At 37.4% G+C, this 26,548-nt stretch overlaps 1 protein-coding gene across 11 annotated transcripts in view; it reads right to left on the bottom strand.

Moving 5' to 3' along the window:
• The window catches only part of SATB1 (SATB homeobox 1), a 92,619-nt gene that overhangs the window by 20,417 nt on the left and 45,654 nt on the right, over positions 1-26,548 (bottom strand). For all 11 annotated transcript variants that reach the window (XM_015853822.3, XM_085538424.1, XM_015853820.3 and 8 more), the window contains 4 exons: positions 25,170-25,281; positions 22,231-22,685; positions 13,646-13,858; positions 4,968-5,123 (listed from right to left, as the gene is read on the bottom strand). In XM_015853822.3, the coding sequence (XP_015709308.1) occupies positions 4,968-5,123; positions 13,646-13,858; positions 22,231-22,685; positions 25,170-25,281 (936 nt within the window). The remainder of the gene's footprint in view (positions 1-4,967; positions 5,124-13,645; positions 13,859-22,230; positions 22,686-25,169; positions 25,282-26,548) is intronic.

Genomic DNA, 26,548 nt, shown 5'->3' with positions numbered 1-26,548 from the left:
CTATTAGAGTATATAGCTTAGTCTCTAGATGGAAAAAAAAAAAAAAAAAACCAGATCAAAGATACAGCATTTATAAAACTGCTGGTTAAAAGATAAAAGTGAGATAACAGACATCAATTTTTCACTATAAATCTCTGAGTTTACTACAACATTAAAATTTCCAGCAAAAGCAGAGTTTTATATACCTGAACTCTAATGGCCTATTCTGAAAATATTTATGTCAGGAAAAACACGGTATTTGCACACCAAAAGCAATTTTAGTGCCAATGGTTAGTATTCCCTTCCCATTTAACTCCTTCCAATCTATTCAGAAGTGGGAGATGCTCTTCTCAATGCCCACCTTGTGCTCCCTCCCAGGCACAATTTCAGAAGAGGGAATTCCAGGTGAATACCAAGGTTAGAAGAAAACACATCTCATAGAATTTCACCACACAAAATATTTGTGTGATGGCTTAGGGTGGAGTCTATAGAATGTTCTAAACCACTGTACTCCCAGCAGAACCGCTCATTGCAAAGGGTATAACTGCCTAACAGAACTGAAAGCCAGGGACAGGGGGATAGGAAATTAGGCAACATTGTGCAACAGCTTAAAATTAATGGGTCAAAACTCTCTTTAAATATATAAGGATTCTGGAATTATGGCAAATAATCTATTAGTTTTATTTTGACATTAAAATCAGAACATGATCCTGGGAAACCCAAATGCCCCAGCTGCCAAAGGCTTCAACACACAGGTATTTTTATTCAGGGAGGACAGAGGGTGTGTGACACCCACTTGCACATGCACAATAACCCTCAGCACTGCAGATGCAGAAGAGTACTCATTTTAGCTATTTATTCTGCAATACACTTATTTAGGCATAATAATGCAAACTAACAGCTATGTAGTGTAGCACACAGGACATTCAGAGATATGGAAGTTGGTATCACCTCAGTTTTTGCAAATTGCAATTTCCTAAATTTAAGAAAGATTTAGCAACATAAGCTGACTTTCAGAAAAGTTTTGCTTTTTTCCTTATATCACACTATCTTTCCAGGGTAAGCCATAGATGTAACTTCTCAAGACACAGCAAACATACAGGAGCACTACAAGTCTCTACTTCTCTCATCTCTCGGGGCTCCTAGGTTCGGGTTGTTTTATTTTTGTTTAGCTTTTTGTCTGTTTGTTTCTTATGGAAGAAAATTAGATTTCAGCATCTGTCACCATCAAAAAAACCCCTCATTCCCAGCTCCCACATGAAAACATTGTAACCAATGCACAGCTACTGAACCATGATGCCTTAATGATCATTACACAAATCAACTTTTTTTTATTTGAAGTAACGAAATTAAGAATGTGTTCTCAGAATTATTTGAATCAGACTGTTGAGTAATAAATTTAATAAAACAGCAATGTGATTAAATTCTAAAAGTAATGCATACTACACAAAATTTTATGTGTGGATTCTTTTCATTTTGACTTATTCAGGTATGCTGATTAAATTTTAGAAGGCAATATTGTTAGCATTTGCCCTTCTTCCACTAAAAAACCCTGTGAATAGAGACAGAATGTGGTAAACATTTAGGTCTTTGATTTGTATATGCTTTTCTAAAGCTCTCCTTTTGACATAACCTAACAAAAAATATGTAAGCCTATTCTGCAGACTAAAGACAATAAAAACATAAGACTTTAAATATTGACTCTAGATGTTTTGCTGATTACAATTCCAAAATCCCTCCCAAAATACTATGTATTTCAGTAATTTGAATTATATTATCTTCCTCCGCTTCTTAGTGTAAACATTGTAACTTTTAAGGAATGTATTTTGAATTTAACAGAATCTGAATTTATTTTGCAGACAAGATATTGATCCTGAAATATATGGGAATTTTTGAAGTACAGATTGTGTGCAATGCTATATGGGAAAAGAATTCAACCAGGAAGAACCTCCTATCCAAGTACCCAAACTGATTCAAATCCATTTCTTCAGGAGAGCCAAGAAACAGTTTTTGAGTGAGTCGGCAGAAAAGTGCACTGTGAAACTGCAAGTATGCAAATCCTCACTCAGCTAGGGCAGAGCATGATCTCACTGATAGCACTGCAATCTCTTCCCGCTTCCGTCATCCCATCCTTGTGCTATGACCTCTGCTGCATCCAGGTCAAACATCAGGACCATGCATGGCCCCCAGTGCACCAGGCAACTGTTACCAAAGGTGCTTACACAGCACAAGGGAGGATGCTTGATTTTTACCTCGGCACTACCTAAATAGAAACTTCTGTAGCACATCATTTAATAGCCATTCTGTTCAAAGTGCTCTACTCAGCAGAACATTATCTGCAGTCTCCTGGCTCAGGCAAGCCTGGCCACCTTGCAGATGCTAGCTGCTTAGTTAGACTCACAATCTAATATTGACAAAAAACAGTTTCTGAAAAAATAAAAATAAAAATAAAGCCCTCCAGCAAACTCTTATCTTTGTCCACCAGGTCACTGTTTTCAGTCATGTACACTTTTGTGCTATAACTCAAGACTTCAGTCAAGTTAATCAAGTCTCTATATCCAAAGGAAGAGAAGAAGAATATTCATTTCTGGTGAGGTTTAAGATGAAAATTTCTTGGTGAGGTTTAAAACAAAAATTTTTAACCATCACATAATTTTCTACTATGTATTCTCCAGACTTTGTACTATAACTGGAAGTGATTATCCCAGGTTTTCCACCCTGGAGTGAGAAACCAATATCCTCAAATTAAAGAGAACAATGAACCATAAGATCCTCTTAAAGAATATGTTTGAACAAGTCTCTAGTTCATGCAAGAGAGACTTCTTTGCCCCTAGAAATATTTCTCTTTACTATCAACAAGCTCCAATGCAGATCTTTTCACATGACACCTTTCCTTTACTATACATGGCTTTCCTACATTTGTTTTTGTGTTTTTTTTTAAATATATTTTTTATAAATATTAATTGTCTGACTAGTACTCAACTGTTAAGAGAAGATCAAACACATTCAGTTTACCTATCAGGTTACTTCTGTGAAGCAAGTTTCTACTACAAATGGCACTTTGGCTAAATACAGCTTTGAGTTCTTTCTAAATGCATAAATTAACATTATTTTGCTTAAATACAGGAGAAAAACAACCTCTGAAAATAAAGACAATCCCAACAATGAATTGGAAAAGAACTGTTTTCTCTTGTTTGTTCAGTACACTCAGTAGCACAGCCTGCACAAGATTCTAAGTTTTTGTACTAATACTCTAAGAAAACCCTACTTCATCCTTTGAAAGCTTTTGTTCTTCCAGTGCTGATTTTAAAAGAGATTAACTGTTTCTTTTCAAATCAGAACTGGAAGAGCTTTTCCAGCTAGAAATTTTAAGATTACATTCTTAAATGTATTAAGACACAAACTCAGATCAAAAGAACGTGGACCAACAGCTGAGATTCATACCTTAGTTTTGTGGAGAACAGTAAAGGGAAAGGTGTAGAGAACGGACAGTTCTCCAGCCCCTGGTCTTGACATGTAAATAAAGACATCTGAGGAGCACACAGGTTGGGAGCTGCTATAACATTCTATCATAATTAGAAACATTTCGAGAGCCCTGTAATTTCCAATCAAAATTACAGTAATTTCTGATATACAAGCCATGATTCATGACAGAAATTTTACATTCCATGGGAGATTATAGTGGCCTGATGTATGACACACTGAGTACAGCACTAACATAAACAATTCAGTTTAATGTTTAAACAGCACTTGGTGTTTAGAATCCCACAATAAAAGAAACATATTATTGTAGAAATTATCACTTTGACAGTGATTGAAGGGTAGGCAGGCATGTGGCCCATAAAGCTGTAATTTTTACAGTCCACAGCTTGAGTTTAATCATTTTGATATAACATTTCCAAACTATCCCTTAAAATGCTCCTTACAACATATAACTTAAGAGACAACAACCTTTCCGTACAATGAAATGGAATAAATTCCAAAATGTGAACATCGTAAAAGTCAAAGGTCAAATAAAATTATGAAGAAAATAAACACTGAAATCCTGAAGGCACAAGAGCGGGTATAACTGATCACTGACACTTCACCCTGGAAGATGCTGTGTTTTCTATGAAGAAACTTTAGAAAAGTATGGGATAAGTGCCTACCTGTATTTAATAACTAATCTGACATGAAAATTTAACATTGTAAGCACTGGTGTTTTAACCATTTCTATCAAATGTTGACATAGCAGTGGCTTTAGTTGCTCCCATTTTTCTATACATTTGCTCAATTTGCATATCGAGTACATTCTCAGCTACATCAATGCTTCTGAATACTCCAGTGATGTTTCTCAGAAGACATGTCACTTACGATAATCACATCAACAGGTGCTCACTGATTTCCCTCTCCTGCCACTAAACTTGACAGAAATACTTCAGTTAAAGAAAGCAGGATAGAAAACCACACAACAAAGTCCTAAAATAGAATGTACAATAAGTGTGCATACACACACTGGTATCCATGCAGCCATCCTATTCCACAGAGACTACACAAGCTTTCTTAGATGTAACCTGTCTGACTGTAATGTGTTTCTTTTTTCTAGACATAGACAGTTCTGCCCCACCTCTAGGGCACATCCTCAGTGCTGGGTCTGCTTCACCAAGCCCCATTTCTGACTCATTTGAGCAAAAATCAGAACACTGGCATTCCTTATTACAGCCTAGAGAATTGCAAAACACCGAAGCTCTGAATCTGCTTTAGAGTCACTGTAGGTGGACTGCATACAGCTTTTGTCTCATCCGTGTCAACTACACATTTATGAAACTAACTCTTTCAGAACTGTCTGATTACAATAAAAGGTACCCAGTCTCTACCTGTGGACTCCCACAAGCTTCAAACTGCAGCACTGTGCCATCAGGCTAACCCACAGCCAGTCACTAAAAATTACATGGAAACAGCTCAAAAACAAAAAGGGAGAAAATGGTTCTATGCACAAGGAACTTTACCTGGCTTTTGGTTGCTGCCACCTTTGCAAAGAGTGCTTGAGACACCTTAGCTCTCTTCATTTCCTGCTGAATCTCATCATAAATGGAAGCATTAATGTTCATGGAATTATTTTCTGTTTTTCCATTCCTCTCCGTAGCAATTGTAGCAGTTTTGACCTGGAAAACATATGTTATGAGACCATTTTCATTATGGAAGAGTCATTTTCCTCTCATTCCCTTTCTAAACAGTTCCCCTCTACATTTTTTTTCCTTTTATTCCATACTGCTCTTACATCCTTTCAGTTTGTTGAAGACTTAACATTTTAAGTTCTCACAACTGGGAAACGAGAAAATTCAGCAAACTGAAACACATGAAGGCATCCAAAATATGACTTACCATTAGCTGACCACTGTGATTTCCATGTCATAAGACAAATTATGTGTAAACCTGTCAAACAGTCTTGTAGAGACTTGTGAATCATAACAAGATTTCTTTGCTCCACACAAATTAAGCAAAAATTATAACAGTGGCATAAAATGATCTCTACTGAAATAAATTTTAGAACTAAACAAATAAATAGCCACTGTTCACATCCAGTACACTCAAGGAATGGTACCATAGAAAATCTGCTGCTTCAGATTTAACTTTTTAAAATATTGTCTGATTGGTTTAATTCTTAAGATTAATTTAAAATGAAGATTCTTAAGAATAACTCAAGATTAACGCATATTTCTATCACACATGAAATCAAATTAGAGCTTTCTTAAAACTCTTAATTCTTCATGTATTTCCCTTACATATTTCATATACATATATATTTAAATTATTTATTCTTCTTGAAGCCTGGCTTAAAGAAAAACACATGTAAATAACACTACCCCTTCCAAGTTTGTTGCCTCTGCAGTTTATATGCTATCCATTGAGAGGTACAAAAATCAACAGGTACTCTCAGAATATCCCTACAATATTCTTAACAGCTAAGGAAAGCAACACCTCTTGCAGTACTTGCCTGAGATTAGTGGACCTTCAGAGGAGATGAAAGACTGGATTTCTGCCAAGAGCCCTCAAGGTGATGATGCAAAATCAGACCTACAGATTTCAGCTCAAACCTGCTGGTTCATACTGAAGTTGTTGGGAGCTGAATTAATTTAGCCATCCAGAAGTTAGCTGTCTAGTCTAAGTTAGTCATCCGAGCTACCTCTAAGTTTAATGAACAGAGCCAGGCAATTCCAAAGGGTGATTCAGCCTGCTCTCAAGGATGCATCTAAAACCAGTTTTACTATCAGTTAAATCTAGTACAAGTCAGCATCTTTCTGTGCTCTTAAGTCCCTTTGGGTTCAAAGGGAAATCATGACAACATGATAATTCATCTTCTAATCTCACTTTATGTGAGCTTACATGTCATGGGTCTCACAACAAGAGAGGCAAAGAGTTTTGGATGAGGGACATATTTAGGAAAATCAACACTCCTAGAAAAGTCACGCTCAATTTAGTTTAACTATCCTCTATGGTACTTTTAAGATAAAATAATCTAGCCTAGAAACTGGGAGTGCATGCCACTTTTGCTGAGCCTGATTTGTCTAGCAGGCATTTACAGAGCTGTGCTAATGCATGATCATTACCAGCAAATGTGAAACCTCAGCAAGGACAAGGTGCATACATCCACCTGCCTCCTACTGGCAGGCATTGGCCTTTCTAGTGTCTGAAATCTGGAGTCCTTAATCAGAAGGAAAATAGGAAAACAGAAAAATAAAAATCCCCGATTTCAGCAGAGTTTATCAAAAGTCACGTTTTCATCTGCAAACAACTGGCACCTTGCAGGAGCAACCTGGAGAATGAGGTAAACCTTTATCTGCAGTGTGGCTTTTATGGGTGATGCTGCAGCAAAGGATGGCTGAGCCTGGGTTGGTGGCTGCTCAGAAATGTCTGAGGAACCAGGCAACAGGCAGCTTGAGAAGCAGCACCATGAATCTCCTCTTCTTCACACTTCAGGGTGGAGAAACACATGTCTCATGCTGAGCAAATTAGCATAGGGTTGCAAGAGCAGGTTCATCTCCTGAATATCATGCAGTGATACAATTTGAAAATTACAAAGTCAGTGGCAATTTTATAATCTTTAAATGAAAAGGACTCACTAAAAGATAACTGATGAGCAATGAAGTTTAGTACTGGAGACAGCAGTCACTGTGAACATGTGAAAATCATGCTGTTAATCAGAAAACTAAAAGCGATGGCTTTGTTAACTCATCTTCTTGGACCAGAGATTTAAATGTTGGTGAAGTTATCCTCCCAAAAGGAATACTTGTACCAACTAATCTTGTAAGGTCCTTAAGGAAAGATAAGAGGATGAAAAGTGTTGTCCCAGGAAGTAAAATACCATGGCATATTTTGTGAAGAAAACTCTTTGCTCTTGAGATCCTAATCAAAATGTCTTTTTCTGTAAGCATGTTGGCTTTTTGATTACCACTCAGCTTCAAAAGACAGCTTCATGTTGTAGTACTTCATACAGTGCTGAAATGAGCTGTAGAATGAACAGCCTGGTCATTAAAAACCAGAACTGACACACCTTACTGGAGTCAATTTATATTGTGACTCTTTGTCCACATTTTTCCATGTGCAATTTAGTATGGATATGATTTTAACCTAAGAGAACTATTTAAAATCCTCATTCTGGTTGACAAATCACAACTATTTATACACAAGACAACAAACTCAATGGCATCTAATGTGTCAGTGATGTTTAAAAAAAAAAAAAAAAAAAAAAGAAGGAAAAAAAAAAAAGAAAAAGGCTCATATTGCCATATTGCCTTTTGCTGATGCTATATTGGAAAATTAACAACAGAAAACAGTAATATCTGTATCAAAATGCCATATTAGTCCACATATCATCAGGACAATGAAAGTCTTAAATTTATAAAATGTTAGGCGTGGGGATTATCAAGAGTTGTAGTTCACAGCCATATTCCTTCCCTCTCCAATTTACATCACTGGCCAAGTATAAAAATTCTTCCCCTGCTTCTTAACAGTTTCTCTTTAAAGATCAGGTATAGACTGTGGCTGGACTAGATGGACCATTGGTCTGCTCTGGTCTGATGAATTCCATGCAGTAATGCTAATTAACCTCTTGGAGAATATCCATACATAAAACTGTTTCATAATTTATACATAGCAAGCATCTAGCCTGCTGTGTTGAATTCAGAATTGAGTTCAAGCTAGAGGCTGTTTGAAGCTAACTTGAAAAAATGCCCTCCTTCTCAAAATAATAATAATAATAATTAAAAAGGAAGGGGGGGAGGGGGGGGGAAGGAGAGGAAAAGGAAAGGGAAAGGAAAAGGAAAAGGGAAAGGAAAAGGAAAAGGGAAAGGAAAAGGGAAAGGGAAAGGGAAAAGGAAAGTAAAAGGGAAAGGGAAAGGGAAAGGGAAAGGGAAAGGGAAAGGGAAAGGGAAAGGGAAAGGGAAAGGGAAAGGGAAAGGGAAAGGGAAAGGGAAAGGGAAAGGGAAAGGGAAGGGGAAAGGGAAAGGGAAATAAAAAGGAAAAAAAGGGAAAGAAAAATGAGAGGGAGAAACAAACACTGAAAAACAAAAAGCCCTCAACAGTGCAACATTAGTACTTGGGAGAGGAGGTAGAAAAAGTATCCATTTTGGATAGAAAAACAAAACAAAGCATAATCTCCCATCTTATCTATGCTTAAACACAACCTCTCACTCCACCCACACATATAGCCACATTTTCTGTTTAGGAAACAAATCATAGATTAGCTAATTATTTATTTATTTATTTATTTATTTATTTTTATAGTAATCAAATTTTGCAAATACTAACTGAACAAGGGAGCATTGTTTTATAAGTGTATCATACTGAGAAACAGAAACTCATTTGGATATCTTCCTATCACCAATCAATTTAGTCATTTAAAAATACTTGGAAAAAGAATAGCACATCCATCTCCTCCTGGCCTTCCTAGACAGATATCTTCTCATCAAATAAAGCCAAGTGCAGTGACAAAAAATTCAGGATTCATTTGATTTTCCTAAATGAAGTAGAGGCTATTGTAGAAGGAATAACCAATCCAAAGTGGTTGTCACAAACATGGTTCATTCTTCCTCATCAAAACTGAAACAACAAAAAAAAATCTTTTACAACACATTCTCATAAGTACTGTTTTAGCTTGAGAACAAAAATCTTCTTTAATCCTGGTTTAGCTTTTAATATTACATCGTGCATTAAAATTCATAAAGTAGTTCATTCCGGGCAAAACAAACTACTTTTCAGTTCTACTCTGCAAATAGCACAGGAGGTACAATAAATGCTGTTGCTTTCAGAACAGCTTTTATCAGGACAAGGTTTACTACTCCATTATTACTGCGGCGCCTGGAAGTGCAGTTATAGTTAAGTGTCAGTGTTTCCATTAACTCTCCTCCATGGTGGTTTTCACGGGGGAAGGAGAGGGTTGCATTTATTATTTTGTTCATTTTGAGTTTCATTAAAATGCAACTTGGCACAAGGACTACCAAACTAAATCTCAAATTTAAAAATTAAAATTTTGCTGGTGGTGATGGATGATGTGTGAACTCCAGGGCTCCAACGTGAAATTGCATGAAGAGGGCATTATCTGCAGTTCCTGGAAATGCAAGTGTGCAAGTTAACCAGACTTCAAGCCCCAAGAAAGCCATGTCCTGCCCAACACCAGTCGTTAAGAATGACATGCTTTCTCTGGGGTGCAATCTGAAACTGCTTTATCATGCAAAAAAACCTTATATATATATTTATGGTCAGAGGGAAGCCAGGAGAATATGAAAACCAAAATTTGAATAAAATGAGCAGCCAAAACTCACTCATGCAAGATTTGAGGATATTTCTTAAAAAGTCAGCTTGCTAAAATTGTATTCTGCTCTTGAGTTTATACATATTCTGTTTTTACACAGGATCACGATGGATCTCAAGAGTCAGCACAATTTTTCTTTGGGCAATATGGGTGGGGAGAATAGTTTCTTCCTCAGCTCTTCTGAAACTGAGGTCACATGTAGGATGGCTATCAACATATACAGGAAAACAAATCTGTAACTTGGTCCACTGTCTCCAGCCTTTCTCCAAGTTAATGAGGAGGAAGAATCTGGTAGGATGCTAGGAGTCAACCCTAGCATCAACCTGGGGAACTCTATTCACCCTGGAAACAGTTCGACACTCAGCACCACCTGAAGCATCCTCCCATCCCTAAGCAATTTGCCATACACCCATTCACTGCACTTGACTTAGGAGTACCTCAGTAAGGACAGACGTTGTGTGATCTGCAAGCTGAAGGCATTGAAGAGGGGGAAAAGTATATGAATAAAGAAATTTAAAAGAGAAAGGATTTTTTGGGGGGGAGGGGGAGAGTCTTTTGGATAGGCTGAATTAGATCTCCATGCAGTACCTACCTGATGGAGATGCTAACGTTTATACCTTTCGCTGCCCCAGGAAAGAGCCTGACAGACAAGATTCTGCCCCAGGAGGTGTTAAGGTGAATAACATCCGAGGGAAAATTCTTGCTCACTCTGTCTCTTTGTACTCAGCCCACCAGCATGTAAGATAATAACAGACTTAAAAACTTGACCAGCTCAGAAAGCTAAACACGGTTCTGAATGCTCATGCATTAGAGGCTAATGATTTCAATTAAAAAGAAAAGAAAAAAAAAAAGTAAGATTTTGCTTTTTTGTTTAAGTCAGGGAGAAAGGGAAAAGTAAGGGGGACAAAGAGCTTCTTAAAGGATTTCCAAAAAGAACTGGAAACAATCCAGATACATTAGCTCAAGTAGCAACTAGTAAGAATGCTGTAAAAATGAGATAAATTCAGAACAGTTCCTTCTAACTCAGCCACCAGGGTTTCTGCTTGGTGAGTTCCTACTATCCTATCAGACCTCCAAGGTCACGCTTTCTGTTTTTGCATGTAACAGTATGTAAAATTCACACAGAACAAGCCCAGCTGCTAAATGGTTAAATCTGCTCTACTGTCTGGCCACCAGTTGGCAACACAAAAATGCAAAATAGATTCTTTTCAGGATGTTTATTTTCACATCCTTCCGAAACTGATAACTTGCAATTGCAAAATAAACCTTCATGTGTGGCATATTAGCTTCCATTTTTCATGGTTTCATAGTTTAATTGTTTCAAATGTTACACTGGTCTAAAGACTTAATATTAAATATGCTGGCTGTTGCCTAAATTCTGTTGTCAGGATAAATGGTCTGTTTTGTCTTTCAACAGTCATCCAAGTAGTTCACAGCTAAGCTAGAAAAATATTATGCTGTATTTCTATGCAGTGAACGTTAAATAATTGTTCATAATAATTTTAGTAACAAGCATGTTGGTAGTTTTATTTCCGTAGTATCAAACGTGCAATAAACTGCAGTCAGTTTTCTTGGGGTGGGGTGGAGGTAGGCAGAAATCAGAGAACTAGTTGCATTTATAATTTTGCAGAATCCTGTCTATTGTTTATTTCTGCTACAATATGTAAAATTATATTTGCTAGGACAATTATTAGAATAATTTCATTGTTACTTCTAGCATTAAGTTTTGTACTTAGAGCTACTAAGATGGATATTTAAATATTCAAACCTAGGGTTCGAAACACTTTGTAGCAGCTGGCAAGTGCTACATGTGTTTATAAGTGGATAATTCTGGCAACATGTTAAAAGTCATGCAGCACCCGGACTTTGATGTTTCCACATCCCTCATCCGCCTAGGAGATAAAGTACTCACATTTTGTCGAATGACAAAGCAGCCAATACAGTAGTTAGAAAAACGCTTGTTTTGTTCTATACTTCTCAAGTATTAGTCTATAAGGATTCCTTGTTAACCTGTTTTCCTTTTAAAAAGGATCCAAACAAAACCGTATGCTGTTTCTACTTTTAACTGTCGTGATTAGACTAACAATACTCCGGAGTGCCACTGAAAAAAATGGCATGCAAATGTAAACAAGTACACAGCAGAAACAGACCCCCCTCCCGAAAAAATAAAAATAGAACTTGGACTTACTTTATGTTTTGTCAGAAAAATTACAAACAATCCTAAGTCCCTCTTTCAGGCTGCAAATTTATACAATTTAAAGTGTGAATTAAAACCAATACAAGGACTACCTCTGACTCGACATCCTTCTGGAAGGTCCTGCAATTAACTCTGTTGTTTAGCTGTGAAATTGCCCAAGACCACTTGAGACAGAGTGAGACATTATCTTGGTAGCAAGAGATAAGTTAAGAAGGAGGGTTAGCCTTTACTCTGAATTATCCGGGCTGTGGGAGTCTGTACAGATATTAATCCAAACACAAAAGTTGTTTTGAACACAGTTATCTATATTTAACTATTTCCTGCTAAAGCATTGCTATGTAAATAGACTCTCCTACTTTATCTTGAAGAGTATCTTTAGTGGATTTTACAGACTAAACTTATTTAATCATACCAAAACTAGACTATTAGCACAGTCTGTTCTTTCTGTTAATATTTTTTCTTTTCTTGTGAAAAGTACTATAGCAGGTCAAAAGTGATCTGTCCTCCCTTTTCCTATGTCCTTATTATTCATTACTTTAGCATGATCCTTGGCATCCATTAGAAATTAGCTAAATAATCTGTAGGAATTTGTAGCATTCAGAATAAATATAGACTACAGTTGTACAGTTGTAGGCATATGCTTGTGCCTGCTTAGTTAAAAAAACTGATTTGTGTTTATATACTCAGACCACCACGAAACTTCCACAATTCTAAAGCCTTGCTTTGTATGGCAACCCTAGCAAAGCATCATTCCCACATATCTCTAGATCAGTTTGTTTTGTCCTTGTAAATGTACAACCTTTAGCTACAGCAATGCCAGGCATTTCAGAAAAGGTTTTTTTGTTTTTGTTTTTGTTTTTTTTAGTGTTTCACAATTGCATTCTTTTATTTCTTATGCACCCTAAAACCAGCATCAAGAGTTTCTTTGACAGACACAGGGTCTGCACTGCTGAATGTATGCATGTAATTCTGTCAGACTTTCTTATTTTGTGAGAATTAAAGAAAAAGTCGCACCAGATTTTACAGAAATCAATTTGAATTTCATTTGAACACAAACTAAATGAAGCTATACTGCACATATGCCAAACTTTCAGAGCAATGGATCATGCAAGACTGTTTTGTTACCCAGTTGTCAACAGCTTGACCTAATGAAGGTCCCCCCAGCATTTTGGGAGGAAGTCTTATCTCCCTGAGACATTTAGTTCAACCTATTTGTTTTCTGGAATATAATTCTAAAGGCAATACAATATGCTCATACTTCTGCTTTCATTCCCACTCAGTTTAGAGGTCCAAATCTTTCAAAATCACTGTTTAAAACTCTAACATTAAAACAACACCTGAGAATTACAGGGGGGAAAAAATAAATGTAGATAACAAAAGACACTGTGATCCTAGACCAAATAAAGCTTGTGTCTCAATAGAAAGAGCAAAAAAACTCTGTGGGGGCCCTAATGGATAGAGTTTATCTCAAAACTAGAAAATAGCTAGTAATGAACTGCTACTATCATCCATTACGTTTCTTAAATTTAATTTGTGACATGCACTGCAAATAATGATTCTGTGAACATTTAAAGAACACAACTGCAAAATCTTTCCTCTTTTGAAGAAAGGCATCATCCAGCAGGACATGAAGAAAGCACAACAAGCAAATCCCAAAGACAGAGAAAGCAGTTTACTTGTGGAGGCCGGCTGGGAGGTGTGCTTATGAGCGGTGCGGGGCCCATGGCAGAGGCTGCATTCAAGCTCCTTTCCCTTTCATCCTGGTAAATTCGATCTCGTTCAGCTTCTGGCAGCTGCAAGAAGTTCTGCATAGCCCGAAGGTTTACAAGCAAGGACTGTGAAGCAGTCTTGGGATCCTCTTCCTTTCGGAGGATTTCTGAGAGCAAGCCCTGTAGGGAGGGGGAAGAGAAAAAATGCTGGACAGTTAGCCTGGTACAATTGTCCCCTGCACAGCCGCTGCTCATCAGTCCCCCTTCCACTGGGCTTGGAACAAGAGCAGCCAAACGGGCTATTAGCTCCATACAGGAATATATTAATGGCAATTTAGGTAACAGAGAAAAAAGCCTCAATTTTGCTCTTAATGTTATTAAGCATCTGTTTTACATACAACACAAACTGAATCTGCCTAATAGGTATCCTTCCTTTTACTGGCTTAACTTGCCATGAAATCTTTCACAGTTGCCAGACAATCACAAGAAGTTAAGAGTAAATGAAACACACATAGTCCAGAGGCATGATGAGGTTCTCAGGCTTCCCAGACAAAGCACACAGCAAACCTCAAGAAATGGCTTTCCCTGTTAGTAGCAGCTTAAACTGCTCTTCGAAAGAAGTGATATCTCACACCTAATTTGAAATAATAAACTCATAATGTGCTTTAAGTAATTCTTAATGGACCCAGATCCATATTTTTAATAAGGCAGTACTTGGATGTGAAAGTTTTATACTGAAATTTAATAACAGGTGACAAAATTGACCACTGGCTTTTGAAGAGACACTCCCTCTGCTTTGTCAAGGAAAGAAAGAGGTTTGTCCCTCTCCTCCTACCATCTCCATTCCCTCATCAGGACTTCTCTAATTCTTAACCAGTCCATCACCTGGGCTTCACGTGGGCATGTTCTGTATAGGTCCCTCATCCTAAGTCCCTTTACTAGAGCTGTCCTTGGACAACTGTCAGAGAGCAACAAGAATACACCAAAGAGAGCATTAGGAATGAAAGAAACCCAGCACCCAGGGCACACACAGCAGGCTGCAGATGACAGCATGCTGCCATCTCACACAAATCACGCCAGGTTCCCTACATAATCACTACATCTCACGTCTCAGCAATGGAGCAGGTCTGGGAGACCTAATTACTCTAATAGATGAAATATTTATGAACCTGTGAGTGCTACTAGAAGTTTAACATCAACAGGTTCTCAAAGTCTCCCTCCTGCCAAGTTTGCCTTTTACATATGTCAGGCGTGCAAAATGCTCTGCTGTCTTGAAGTAACAAGGATTGCAGTAAGAAAATTGTTAATTTTTGCAAAAGCAAACATGAATTTCTTTTGAAAATAAATGCTATTACCATGCTGGGACAAGGAGAGGCTTCTACTGTGAGTGTAACAAGGGAACATGAATGTGGTATTAAAGAACACAACCCAATGCTCCTTTTCCTGAAGAGATGTTGCATTTAAGGGGAGCATTGTGCTTTAACCCAGAAGAAGCAGTAAAACTAAGAGATGCAATTCTGACTGAAGATATCCACTCCTACAGAAAGCAGTGGCCCAAAAATAAGCTCCTGCCTTCTCTGTAGAGAGGTCTTATGCTCACAGCACCTAGGGAAGCTTCCATCTATCCCAAAAAGTCCCTTCTTTTCAGGCAAAAGCCCCATATGGAGGTGCTGCTGCAAAGCCTCTGCTCCCAGGCAGCCGTGTTTAGGCAGCTCAGCATCCATCCCATACAGTTCTGAGCTCTGCATTTCCACGTCGCCCTTCTGCCTCCCCAGGCAATGAGGATGGAGGTGTTAAACACAATGTTGGGGCCAGCCTGGTCCTCAAGTCTCCATACGGGTCTGCACAAACAGAAGGAAGGTGGGATGGAAAACACAAACTGCCTTCCCAGCACTGAGCCTGGAAAATAATTTGGAGGAGGACTTAAAAAAAAAAATAAAAAAATCTGGTGAATGCTTTCTTACCACTATTCTTCATCCCTCCTCTTTTCTGGTGTCCAGGCAGAAACTATTTAGGAGGTAAATAAATGAGTTACAGACAAAAGCATCATTTCAGTTAAAATGTATACCAAGTTCAAAAATTTTCTTTGCGATTAGTCTCAACAACAAACTTAGTACAAAATGTGGAGGTTAAATTCTCATCTACATGTTTTATGTACTTCTAAGTACTCAAAACACACTGTTGACACTGTTTGTCAGTGGTAGGATTACAGTACCCATCCTCCAAAGAGCATCAAAAACAATTCTGTATCACTGGAGAGAAGACAAAGCTGTCTGCAGAAAACAAGATGTATGACTGAGGTGTAAAAATATGTGATTTCTGACTGCTACTGTGCTGAAAACAATTGCTGCAGGATTAAAATGAAGAAAGGAAAGCTAAACTCAAGTGGACTGATCATTGGCAGGAGAGAAGACTCCTTACTAACAGCCAACCACAGAAAGTGTCCTTGAAAACTACGTTAGCACATACTAGAAAAGAGTTGCTGGAATAAGTCTTTGCCACACTGTGGGCATAAAAAAAAAAAAAAAAAAAAAAAAGGCGGAAAAAGCTGGGTTTTTCTTTTGCACAGCCTTTTACTCCATACTGAAATAAAGAAAACAGTTTTCCTGTTGTTTTTGTTTTGCTTTTAATTTTTCCTGCATTTGTCATTATAGCAATAGCTCCAAGATATCTCTTGGTGGTTAGAAATGGCATTAAGTCCTCCATCCCCTCTTTTCCCCATCACTGGCACGAGTCTTTGCATGATTTGGGAGCACAGCAGAAGACACACGTGGAGAGAAGAGGGATAAGCGCATGGGGAGAAGGAGTAAGGAGGTGTTTGTTTGAGGGCATTTGAACCAAAATGTCAGAATATCTACACAAATAACAGAAGATAACAGTGTAGTACAAGGCGTGGGGAATGTCTTGCAATACAATTTGTCTGTTCCAAATATTATTTTGATCCTACTGCTTCAACTTTTTAAGCACCAAAATGCATCTAGGGATGGTTAGACAGAAAGCAGAATGGGAAAATCCTAGAAAGAATACCCTCATATCTTGCCATTCATTCTACAAGGCTCAAAATGGTTTGCTAAGCTGCAGGTCTTGGTGTGGTCTCCTGACATTGTACCTCAGGCTTCATAGTACACCAGTGCTACTTGGCTCAGGGGTTATAGGAGAAGACAGGGGCAGAGTCCCCTTCACTCTTCCCCCCTGTGATTCTTTCACACTGAAAATGTATTTTCTTAAGATGCTACCAGAAGCCACTGAAAAAAGAAAATTTACACGTTATCACAAGTATAATTCATTACTAATTGCACAAAAATGTTCAATAAATATTATCAGTGCTTTCAAAAGCTAATTATGAATTCTTTAAAAGTGGAGATAAACTAAAGTGTCTGCCAATATGAACAAAAACACTGCCTGTCTGGCCCCCAGTTTGTCTCCTCTTTGAACATAATCACTGATTCAAATAGATTTTATCAGCCTCGTAGAACTTCAAAGCTCCAGAAGAAAAATGCAATTTGCCAAAATCCTCCCCAAAATATGTAGAACATCCTTGAATGCTATCTGCCTTCATTGCAGGGTGCTTAAACCCCATGTCCAGGTGGAGGATTATTTGCAGGCTCCACCCACAAGCCTGGATCCCTGCCAAGTAAGTTATAAGCAGACACATTTATCTATGTCGCTTAGTAGCAAGAGGAGAGCTGTCATGATAGTGTAATAGCACCTTTTTACCTTTTATTCAATAGTGATATGGATAGTGTGCTTTTTCTTAAATTACAGTACAAAGAATTATATGAATACAGTGGCAATTTCTGTTATACTTAAGCAGGCAAATTTCTCTCTACCACATAATTTACAGAACTCAAATTCAATAAAACATTACATGATGGTCCATTACTGTTATCAGTTTTGAATAATCCATCTTCATTTTTCATTTTACTGGAAAATAAAGTGTGCCAAAGACAAAGTGGAAGAAAAAAAAGCGCCTGAGAAGGTGGTTGGTGTAAACTTGGATGTTGTTTTAAAATTACAGGGATCCATTGACTGCATCCAAGTGTTCTCCCTTGAAATAGCTGTTGCCCAGAATTAGTATGGGCACAGTCTTAAATGCACAGAAGTTTTCTCATAGGAGAAGAGGCATTATCTATTAACAAAATGCAATATATCCTGGCAGCTAATATTTTAAACAAGTATGGGGGTGAAGGAAAAAGGAGGAGGAGAGAAAAGTATTTGGCAGAAACACTGAGAAGTACTTAAAAAACCTTGAGATGAAAAACTGTCACTTGTGGGAAGAGGAAAAATTACAATAGTCAGACATGGCAAAAGCAGCAGAAAGCACTCCTCCACTTTTCACCAAGCTGGAGATGGAGGTCACTCAACTCTGTACAACAGAATTTGAGCTCATGCAGCAAATGTTATGGTTGAAAGCATACACAAACTAAGACTGGCAACTCAGAGTTACAGTTCCAACTACAACCACGACTAACAGCTCCTCACTGGCAGAGCATGGAGATGTCACCCTGCTGTGCACCAGTTTAAGTTACACCTCCAAGTCAAACGCCACACATACTGGTGGGAACCAAGGCTTTTCACTCCCTGGCTCATGTTTGCATCTACAAATGCACTGCAGATATGGGAGAGGAGTTTGTTTACTTGTATAGGACTCTGGAGGTGGTTCAGAAGAATAAATGCTGATGCTCCACTCTAGTTCTTGTAAGAAGACTCAAGCACAGCGAAGAGCCTCCAGTTTAACAGAAACTGTGTAGAGGAAGCCTGAGCCAGAGTTCCACAGGGAGGCTGGCACACAGCACTACATGTCGATGTCTATGCACCCCAAGGCTGCCAAGTACCACCCAAAACCAGCAGGCTGACCGCAAATGCCATTTCTGCCAGCAAAGAGCCTGAGAAAAAGCTGAACCACACAGTGCATCAGCATTGCAATGAAATTGTACCAAATTTATTGATTCTGCTGAATGTCAACTGAAATATAACTTACTGAAACTAACTAAATCTGCAGCTCAGTTTACCAAAATTGCCCTAGCAGATTGAGAGACTGGTGAACACATTTGGTAGCCAACATTGAAGCAAAACTTGGGTCCATTTGCACAGATCCTGACCCAACAAACTTTTCCATAATACACTACAAAGGGGCACTAACAGGATTCAGTCTGTTTCTTTGCAATCAGTGAGCTGGAATAGCAACTGCTGAAGGACAAATAAAACTTCAGAGCCTACTATCCGCTGAAGCCTTCCTAGCAGGACTGCTGTGGGATTTCTTGCAAGGAGAAGTGCTCCAGACTCCAAAGCTACTTCTGCTCCCTACAACTGTGCCATTGTGCATGTTTGGTGCTTGCAAGTTACAGCTTTCTGGACTTCCCTTTGATTAAACCTCCAAAGCACATTCCTGAGAACTGCACAATTTTGAAACTTTCATGTTGAAGGTAAGGGCAAGGGGAAAATCATCCAAGAAGAAATATAAAGAAGAACGTCCTTGCAGTTTTCATAGGTGTGGCTGAGCTTTTTTCTCCATATAAATAGATGATCATTAAAAAACAATCTAGTCCTCAGAGGTAATTTAATCTAATTCCTTCCTTTAGGCTGGGCACAAGCAGAAATATTTCTAGGTAACGTTTTCCCCCACAAATAATTAAAAAAAAAAATCTGGAAAATGTTGGCCAAATGTTGAATTACAATGCTAAGTTGGTAGAACTTCCTCTCTCCCATCACTCCAAAAACAAGAATTTCTGCAGCTGCACTGTCAAGCACAAGTATGTATGACAAGCGGTACACAAACATCTTCAGCCAATTCAACTGAAGTCCATTTTTAACACCAAAACACCAAGATACTTTACTCTGAGTTCATAACTGACTTCCTTCAGTAACTTCTACACTGAAAGCAAATCTCCCTGAGAACACGTCTAGACATCATATTTTTTTACTTATTTTGTTTGTGCAGAACTCCTAAGTTCTTCTGACTTCAACAATCAACGATATGGTTCCTGAACATGGCTCAAATATGCTTATGGCAGTATTAAAGATGTCATTGGCATTTTGAGTTAGATTTTTCTCTTAGAATAAAGGTGAATTAAAACATGAATTTTTGCTTGCTTTAGCAAAAACAATAATAATAATAAAATTTTTAAAAAAGAATATATGATATCAATATTAGAAAAAATAACTTCTAAATATCAGGAGTTAATAAATGCTGCCTAAATTTTAGTTAAATGTGATGAATCCTTGAATAAAGTGTGACAAATTCTGAAGCACAGCAACCAAAATAAATCCAAACGTTTTTATGTAAAAAACACAGGTACATATGTACTTATACAACTGTTACTGAGGGTACAATAACAACTTCCAGTTTTGCAAAGATGAAATATGTCTATAGCAAACTCCTCTGTGTTTGAGTGAGGCTTTACTCACATGTGAAAAGTATAACTTATTTCTTCACAATACTGAGGCCAATGCTGCCTAGGTTCCTAGTATTTTTCCTTTCTATTCCCTTAGTTGGCCACAATAAATAGTAAATACTACAGATAGTTACGTAGCTAGCTGCAAATACTAATTTGATTAGCTAACACAATTTGTAGGATATGGGGATACTACTCTGTGTTCTTTCAAGTTTATTTGGTTGAATATTGCCAAAATATATTACATATAGATATATTTCATATTTTTTCACTGGATTTTCTTTTTCTTTTTTTTTAATGTTCATGTTTGAATTTCCTTCTAGTTTTGGATCACCTTGAGTATATTTTTACCAGGCTGGTTAACTATAATGTCTATGGAAGAATAAAACTTTAAGAAAATGTTATTACTAAGAATAACATTGTTAGTAAGAAAAATGTCTAGTAATTGGAAATTAGTATTTTCACTAGAAATCTGGCTCTACAGCTACATTCATCGCATCTCTATAGCATTTTCATAAGGCACATCATATAAATTCAAGGTCCAGACAGAACCAATTGTTCTTGTATTTTAGATAACAACTACTATTCATGAACGATAAACCAAAAACAGTATGGAAAATGAGCTAACAAAAACTGAACAAATGGCTTGGGAAGGGGGAGTTGGAAATTGATTTTAGGCAAGTCTGAGAAAGAAGTAAATAATGAATTATTTATTTTCCAAATTATTTGCTCAGCTTTTTGCTCAGGTAAGATGGCAGCTGCAAGCCACAGTAACTTGAAACAACTAATAATATTTCAATACCTTATAGTATCAATAGTTAAATTATTACATGCTGCATTAAAAAAAATCTCTGTCACTTATTTTTAAATTCAATAACTGACACTGTCTGAACCCAACTTACTTAAGCTGCACAAGTTCATGTATCGCATGAAATCTGGACCTGAAAATCCTTTCTGTAGTTAAGAGGAAAGGCACATCGACACACACACAACTCTACAGATAATTCACCCTATGACTGCATTCGTTTTAGCTGATTTGAGGTAATAATCTTTCTCAAAATTATTACAAATGACATGCTGATTCAAATCTGGTACTAGTGCATATGAAACAGTTTTTATTCTCCAAGTGAGAAACATCAACTTTTCAAAAGAATCACAAATTATATATTTTTAACATACTCAATAACAAGCAAATACTCATGCCCTAAGTTTAAAAATGTGGAATCCAAAGCAAACTTATGCACATTAAATATATATATATATATCGTATAAATAAGTTCTATTTTATTTTCTGTTAAAAAACAGACTTTAAAATTTTTAAGATCTTATTAGCTGCTCTGAGTATACTGACATTTCTTCCATAACTTCTGCTTGATTAAATTCCACGCAACATGGCATTAAGTTAAATTCATAGAGTAGAATAAATTATAACAGGGTTAGCTTCTAAAACAGGTGTAAAAAATAACACATTTTAGTGTTACTTATCAGCTTTGCTAGGGCTAATTTTTTCTGCACTGATGAACTGAAGTATATGCTCTGACGCGGACATGGGCAATCTCAGAAAATACAAACTGCAAAAACACATGAAAGAATAGAGGACCTAAAAATAAAGCTTCTAATTTTTCTTTAATTAAGTCTTTACAGAAAGTTGCTAAGAGTCACATTACTATGATTTTCAACAAAATATGATAGAAATAAAGGCAAACAAGAATAGAAGAATATCTCGGGTGCACCTCAGAGAGAAGATAGGTTGTGCAGTGCATGCACGTGGTCAGTATTGGCATACCTTCATTACACAAAGGCAATATGTTGGGTGACTTTGTCCATGGTTCTGCAAAGAGCTGTTTATTTCCTTTCCAGGGAAGATGGAGAGGAACCAAGACATCTCTAAGAACAGTGTGTATTCCCACAGCTTCTATTTCCACAAGCCTATCACTCTGCATATCTGTACTGCATCAACATGGACACTGGTCCTGCAAGGAAGTGTGGTTCCTTCACAGGAGCAAGTGGCAAGACAGAAGTGAGGACAGATACTTAAAAAGGTGATAATTACTAAATATATGAATTAATAATGAGAGAGAGACAGAGAGAAAGAGAGGGAGAGAGCAAAAGAGGGGATCTCCTAGATTTAAAAGAGTAAGAAAAAAAGATACTGACCTGAGTTCGGTTAAAAGCCACACGTGCAAATACTGCCTGTGAGATTCCTGCTCGTTTCAGTTCATCACGGACCCACTGGTAGATTTCGGAAGACACCTCTGTGTTTGTTGAGACCTGCTGCTCCAACGGCTTGTTCATGGATCTACTAACAGGAGGAGGGTGGTTCAAGTACTGTTGGTTTAAGGACTGCTGGGCTAGAAGTCTGTTCACTGCATACTGCTGGTTAAGCAACTGGGCCATTACCAGCTGCTGGTTTACCAGCTGAGGGCTAATGGGAGTAGATACAAGTCCAGGGTGCAGGTTTGGAAGAGGGGTCCGAACTGATGGTTGACTACCATGAGAAAGCTGAACAGGGGATGGAGGCTGTTCGGCTGTGTTCCCTGGGACCGGCTGCTGACCGAAGTTGACATGGTTGGCACCTTGCTGGGATAGTTCAGAAAGGCTATCCATCTCAACTATGACAGAAAAGAAACATCGAAAAAGCCAAAATAAGACTGAATATCACAAATTTCATGCTCCTTGCAAGATGTGCTAACAAAAGTAAATAAAGATAAAACAGCAGATTCAGGGTTGAGCTTACAGTATTCTCCAGCCTAGACTGGCAGGTCTATTACAACACTGTTCCTGCTATTTGCCTTCAAAATTAATCTAAAAAATAATAGTGTTGTGAATATTACAAAGAAAATCAAACCCACAGTACAACAAACTGCCCATCCTTGACACTGAGTCCTTGGAGGAATGAGCAGAGTATCAGAACAAAAAAATGTGTTTGAAAACATACACATAGGAAAAAAATCACTGCCAGAGAACTTTGCAAAGGTACAACGCACCAGTTGCCAACCAAACCATGAGCTGGTGGCTGCAAAGGGCATTCCCACAGTTATAGTTATAGGGTGCTTCAGAAATGGCAGCAAACAACCAGGAGAAGGGGAAGTACAGGAAACTTCTCTGTATGGTGCAGAAGATGCAAGCAAAATGGTGACTGTTCCAGGGGTAAGGAGGGCTGTTACTGGAAAGCTCATCCAGCCCAGAAAGAGAAGCCCTGGTGACTGGCTGTGTTACTCCTGTGGGGTCCCTGCCCCTACATCTGCAGCTCCCAGACACAGGAAATCTGTAACAAGCAGGGTGGGGTGTGGACCTCCCTATGCTCTGTTAATTTCTAGATGCTGCATCAATTGTATGGGACTGCTAGGAACTAGTATAATTTATGTAAATTACACAGATGGGCTGCTTTATCTTGCAACCATGTATGCATGTTTTTTTCAGTGACTTGCAACATGGTTGATTTTTTTTTTTCCTTGTATTAACTCATCTGCCTTGACACGCCCTCCTTTTTAATTAACAACAGTTTTTTAAACTTCAAGAGTTATTCCATTTTACCTCTTGTACATGATAAGAAGATATAGAATAACTCTAGGTTAATGTAAATGAGTCACATTTTTGCCAGGATATGTCAGTTCCAAAGATTTAGCAATGCTGGTCTGGAAATAGCTTTAAGAAAACACGCTTTATTTAAAAAAATAAAAATAAAAAAAATCTAGTATCTTTGTAGAAGTGTTGTAGCTATTTTTTCTTATACTAGTAAAATGTATTTAACAAGAATAGGCAATATGTGTGCTTTTTATAGTGATTATAATCCCTACCAACAGGCACTCAGAAAAGGTCACCCTTTTTATCCATGGGAATAATAAGTGGAAGAAGAGATCAGCACTTGGACTCGCACTCACAGCCCTTCATCCTCCACTGTCCTATGCAGGAATGTACAAACACATCATTCCCATGTGCTGATTTCAGTGTCCTCATTGAAGGGACTATGAATCTGTTTTGTCAAGCCAGTTAAGGAGTATTTTGCAGGGTATGCCCCATATTTGTGGGTTCCATAGCAGAACTACTCCTATAATGGAGATGGAAGGACACGCTGGGGAAAGGTCACCTTCCATGCAGGAGCTCTACTAGCGTGGACCATCTGAAACCATATGCAGTCTCGCCACCACCTAAGAAGATCATAAGCCCTGAGTACAGCCCAGGGTTGCACAGAATATACAGACTAGGTGAAGGAAAGAAGCCACCTGTTCTCACCAGCAGAAAGTAGAGATCAACCCATGTGGGCCATTCACTTGGAACAGTAATTCAAGCAATTATCACAAAAGTGATTCATAGCCTTCATTACAGCCTTAAGCTATAAAAAGGCAAGGAACTCATTTTGGTAGATGAATGATTTTGCTTCAAATACTAAAAGCTAAGTCAATCTCAAAATCTGGTCCAAATTGAGGTCCCATTTCTTCATTCTTCTGAATGCTATGTAGAAATTTTCTGACATAAAGTGTTCAAAATTATGTTAACGGGTTTAAGAAATAGTTTTAAAAATGGACAATACAGGAAGATAAAAGGTACAGTGGAGTTAATATGTCTCAGTGGATTTTCTTCTCCAGTAATTCACTCAAGTTTAGTAAAACAAGCAAACAATTGTCACAACTATTTGCTAAAATGAATTGAAATCGGTCCTAAATTCATAAAATTACAGCATTCTTCTTGGAATGCAGTGATAGTTACGGAAACCTTCTTCTTTATACATACATTAACCAGAGAAAGAAAAAAAAAAAAAAATATCATACATTAGAAAAACTCAGCACATTACAGTTCCAGGAACAGGTTTTAAAACAATTATTCTGGGCTGTAGAAGATCTCTACATTTACAGAATGACAGCTTTACATCTCTGGCAAACCAAGTCAGTGAGGCTGTTTCAATAGCAAATATTTATTTAAATGAATTCTTTCACTATATATGTACTTTCTACATCTACTCATCAAAAGCATCATAAACTTATCATAAAGGGACCTGGCTTCTTGTATGACTGTGACAGACCGCAATGTGACACATAACTGTATGTATCTACCATCACAGCAATTTTTAATTTTATTTTTATTTTTTTGCTTACCCATCATATCTTTTGCCTTCTTGAAATGTTTATACCACCTTCCAAATTCCTGACATTTTGCTGCTGAGACATTTGCATAGTAAGTGCTGTTCACAATGGAAGAAATCATACTCTGTGTGAAAAGGGGAGAAGAAAAAAATAAATCTGTAATACAGAGCAGTATAAGACAAAGCACAAATAATTTCAATTGTTGAAACTATAATATTTTTATAGTTTGAGAATCATATTGCAATCTGATCCTGTTGTCCAAAGCTTTTTTAAAAATTCATTAATTGAATATAAAACCAAACCAAGGTATATTATAAATGAGAACAGAAAAAGCAAACGTACTAAAGAAAGAACAAAGTTATCGACCAAGAAACATCAGGCCATAGGATGGGCTCAGGATGGAAGATACTAATCATGAAAATGCCTTTTGTTTGTTCTGTTTCTGCTTTTAAATTTGATTGATGCTTCACATACCAACACAAGTTTACAAGCATAGAGATGCTATACTGACTCCAGAAATGCAAGCAATAACCCCGGTAAATCCATTACCATTCCTTTTGTAACACTTACACAGAATAGATACTGGAAAATCACAGGACCGAAATTTGTCTGAATGAGTTATTAGCAGGGTGGTAAAATGAAATGCTTTCTAAAAGAATAAAATATGTATGTCACAACCCAAAACAATTCTGGACTTGCTTTTGCTAAATGGTATTTCAAATGATTCACAGAAAAAGACATAAGAAAAATTCTTATTGTTGTGTCTAACTCTGTAAGAGGATATTAGCCATAAAATATATCTTTGTTTTCCTCAGAGGTTCTAAAGATATAAGATAATTACAGTGAGAAATGTGTCTTCTGCTCAGCTTTAAGCAATTTTTAAACAGTGGAATTTACAATGTCTAAAACTTTCAGTTATCATACATTCCTTTACAAAATCAATTAAGAAAAGGCCTTAACAAATAAGGCACTGCTTCAACATGAAAATTACATTCAGTATATGATGTATGAACAACAAAATTAACAAATGTAATTTCAACAGACTGAACTTTGTCAACCTTCACATTTCTATAAGGAAAGTAGTTACTTTTAGCTTAACTACAAGAATTGTCCAGCATATTGAGAAAACAATGACATTCAAGAAGACAAAGCTCTGATTATTATGTTTCTTTACAATTCAGCATGTAACATTTAGCAGTATTTCTGCTGTCATAAAATCAATGTACAGTATGAACTCTTTGTTACACAAACTGCAACAATCACTGGAAGAAACAGTTTGGAGAGAAAATGCCATAAACATTACTGTAACTCTTCTTTTATAAGGCTAGTTCAGCTTCTAAGTAAAAGCATCTTGATTATTGATCGTAGTGAAGTTGATTACAACCATTCGT

This window comes from Coturnix japonica, chromosome 2, assembly GCF_054131305.1.
Source record: "Coturnix japonica strain WE chromosome 2, WE-NBRP24, whole genome shotgun sequence".
Lineage (NCBI taxonomy): Eukaryota > Metazoa > Chordata > Aves > Galliformes > Phasianidae > Coturnix > Coturnix japonica.
The sequence above is the reverse complement of the archived record's forward strand: the minus strand, read 5'-3'. Positions and strand labels throughout refer to the sequence as shown.